This window comes from Corylus avellana, chromosome ca2 (assembly GCF_901000735.1).
Source record: "Corylus avellana chromosome ca2, CavTom2PMs-1.0".
Classification (NCBI taxonomy): Eukaryota; Viridiplantae; Streptophyta; class Magnoliopsida; order Fagales; family Betulaceae; genus Corylus; species Corylus avellana.
The window spans coordinates 29,918,601-29,922,369 of record NC_081542.1 but is presented as its reverse complement, the minus strand read 5'-3'; the positions used below and the strand labels follow the sequence as shown (position 1 = coordinate 29,922,369).

Genomic DNA, 3,769 nt, shown 5'->3' with positions numbered 1-3,769 from the left:
CATGGGTCTTCGATCCGGCTTCTTTGAAGCTCGATTTGTCATCCCTTGGCAGCCCCGACATCTAATGCACCTCTCCACCATTGTCTCCGGCATCATCTCCTCCCGCCGTTGCCACCCGCTCATCCTTCCGGCTATCACGTGCCAGTGCGTGGATCTCACGCGCTGGAGCGTGGAACTCACAAGTCTCCGCATCTCCGTCATCTCTGCCTCTAGTGTTGCTGATTTTTGGACTTGGAGATTTTATTCTGCTTTTAATTAAGTATTTCTTTTATGTTTTATTGGTGTGTGTGTGTGTGTGTGTATATGTGTTGCTTTCTATTTTACCTGAACCGGTTGGGCTTTAGACTCTGTCTATGTAGGAATCTTTTTTCCAATTTTCTAGTCTCCTTCTATTTCATTGAGGTGCTAGTGGTCTATCTGGATTAGGTTTTTAAAAATAACCTGAACCAATTGGGCTTCAGACTTTGTGTTTGTAAAGGAAACCATTTTTTTCTTGTTCTTTGTACTGAATCTGTACAGTTTCCTTGGCAATTTGTATATATTAATGTTTTTAGGGGATTTCATACTCTAAATGGTTTTATCGATCCTAATGTGCCACAGCTTTCATCAGTTGCATTCACAAGTGACTTCAACCGTTCTGATATCCTTCCAGTTCACTAAGGTGCTAGTAGTCTGTCTGGTTCGGGTTTGCCCCTAATTTTTTATTTTTTATTTTTTATTTTTTATAAAAACAAATTTGGGGGTGAAAAAATGACTAGATGGCCAAAGGGGTGGTGGCTATGGCCACCCTGATTTTTTTTTAAAAAAAATTTTATAAAAACTAAAAAAATAAAAAATTATGGGCAATATGGAAAGTTTTGGATATAATTGTGAAATTACAAAAATTTGGAACTTTGGGGATAGATTGCCAAAATTAAAACTTTGGAGGTCGAATTGCAAATCGTCTCAAACTTAGGGGTAAAATATAAAAATAAAAAAAAATAAAAAATAAAAAAATAAAAAAATAAAAAATAAAAACCATCTATCACTTGAAGCAAAGCTTGATATAGTTCTTCCTCTTCTCCCCAGAGCTTCGTCGAGGCCACGATTCCAAACACCCTGTTCTGGATCTTTGTTCTCCGGTGACCCTTCATCGATGGCGATGATGATTTGGTGATGTTCAGCGCCGAAGACAAAGAAGAAGAGAGTCGGTGGCGGGGATTGGAGAAGGACTTGACGTCGCAGGCGGAGATGATGAGCCAGACCAGGATCTTCGGCAAGACCCGATTCTACTGTCCTGACCCGGCCATGGGTATACCTAGTACCTACAAAGGGGCTTCTCATTTGATCCGAAATCCCTTTCTCCAATCCTTCTGGTCTGCTTTCATAGTCAGAGTTTCACAACTCCAAACACAAACCAAAATCAATGTTGGCTGGCTTTTAAAGTGAATGCTGGATTTGGAAGACCCATATCTGATTGAAAGTATCAGAATCACGAAATGGGAATGGGAGTGAGGAAGAAGACGAATGAAAAACAGCGAGGGCCTACCATTTATCTATGCTTAATTTATAGTATAAGGAGGAAAAGGTAAAAACATAAAGGCCTTATTCCTGAATCCAATTTTTTTCTATCTAAATACCTCTAATCACCTCCCTTCTTCCGCCCGAATGAAAAAGGAGGGATGCTTTGTTCATTTTTAAAGAAATTAACAGGATCAACTACAGTCTTCACATGCACTAACCTGTCAAAGTTGCTCTTGAAATATTTATTACCCCATATCCTCGCCCGTCTATAGCTTGTGTTGCCTTTACTATTTGTTCCAATGTCAAGGTCCCTGTAATTCACATATGCAGCTCTTGGAGATTTCGAAACGTAGGGAGCCATGTAGCTGTAAAGCCTTCTCATCCAACTTATATGCCTCTCTGATGCCGCAGTTCCTTCTTCTAACCAGTACACCCGGTAATAGATTTGGTAGATATTACCAGCTCTATGTGGGAAAGGAGTTGCAGATTCTGAAATTTCACTCATTCTGCCTCCATACGGAGTCAGCACCATTAAACCTGTTTCTCCCTCTTTCTCGTAAAACCTTTGCCAGATGCCTTCCAACCCAGGTTCTGGAATTGGTTCCTGGACATAGTCAGATTTTGCTTTAATACGAGGATATCTTATGGGAGGAGTCCTATTTAGCAAAACATCCAAGGATTCGCCACTTCTGAAATTAGCAAAGTAGAGGATAGATTCAATCCAACTCATTTCAATACAATCTTCTCTCACCAAACCCAGCTCAGGAAAGCTCTGTCGCATCATTGGAAGGAGCTTGTCAATCCCTCCAAGATACAAGGAATCGAATAAAGCTTGGATGGTCCTCTTCCCTTCTTGGCTGGAATTGACACTTGTTAAGCTGACGCGGATGAACAAGTCTTCGTGAAGCTTGGCTGCAACATATTGCCAACGATGAACAAGCTTGGTGGCATTTTGTTCCAAGTTCCGACTAACTGTGAAAACAGTCACAGTTGATGGAACATGAACTAACTTGATTTTCCATGAAAGAATGATTCCAAAGCTCGCCCCTCCTCCTCCTCGAATCGCCCAAAACAGATCCTCTCCCATGGATCCTCTGTCAAGGATTCTACCCTTAACATCAACCAATTGCGCACCAATAATATTGTCAGCAGCAAGACCATATTTGCGCAACATCGTGCCGTACCCTCCGCCGCTGAAGTGTCCACCAACGCCCAGAGTCGTCGAAATTCCTGCCGGAAAGCCAAGATTTCTACTTTTCTCGGCGATCCTATAATAAACTTCACCGATTGCTGCACCTGCTTGAACCCACGCCGTGCTATTCTCTGCATCAACACTGATTGATCGAAGATTAATGAGATCAATTAAGACGAAGGGCACATCTGAAACATAAGAAAGACCTTCAAAATCGTGACCACCACTTCGAACTCTTATTTGCATGCCATGTGTTTGGGAACAATTGATGGCTGCTTGGATGTGGGAGACATGCGATGGTGTAAGAATGACAAGAGGTTTTGGGGTGGCGGGTGTTGAGAATCTGGGGTTTTGTATGGAGAATTGTAAGACAGATGAATATGAGGAGTTGGATGGAGTGTAAATGACTTCAGAAATTGAGCTGGAGTTTTCAGAACCAAGTGAGAGGCACTGAAGAAAGTTTTCGTGTGTGTGAGCCCAAGTTGCCCAGAAAAATGAGAAAAAAAGAGCGAAGGCAAATGGAAACAGAGATGAGCCAAGAGGCTTCATTTTCCTTGCTTGAAATGTTTTGGAGATGATGAACCTTGGGGTGCTAAAAGCTTGTCCTTATTTGCACGAGGAGACCATTCCAACATCAAGAATGAAGACTGAAGAGATGAGGGGGTGTTTTATAACCGTTAATAGGACCTTTTTTTTTTTTTTTGTTTTTTGGTGAGAAAAGTACGTTCATTTTTTTGACATTTTTGGGTAGAAAGGAAAAAGGAAGAAGAAAAAGGATTAGCAAACATACTAAGAAAATTCGACACAGAAAAGTCTAGAACCCAAGTTGGGTGGCAAATTGACACCTAGAAGGCTAGAATTTTGACCATTAGCTGATTTTTCCTACTCCAATAGGTTTTTGATGAATACATTTTCGATGGTTCTGTTAAGTTTTGAGCTATTTACACATGCCATAGATTTCCGATGCTGGAAATGTATTTAAACCTGTGGTGGAATAAAGATTAGCCATCACAAATCACGGGATCTTCACTTGAAGTCTGTAAAAGGGACACAACTTCAATTTAAGCTAGACTC

The 3,769-nt window shown here is 41.0% G+C and overlaps 1 protein-coding gene across 1 annotated transcript; it reads right to left on the bottom strand.

Moving 5' to 3' along the window:
* Window positions 1-1,621: 1,621 nt before the first annotated feature.
* On the bottom strand, window positions 1,622-3,244 carry LOC132172139 (tetrahydroberberine oxidase-like). The gene has a single exon (XM_059583589.1). The coding sequence runs from the start codon at window positions 3,242-3,244 to the stop codon at window positions 1,622-1,624; it is 1,623 nt and encodes a 540-aa protein (XP_059439572.1).
* Between the last annotated feature and the right edge of the window lie 525 nt (window positions 3,245-3,769).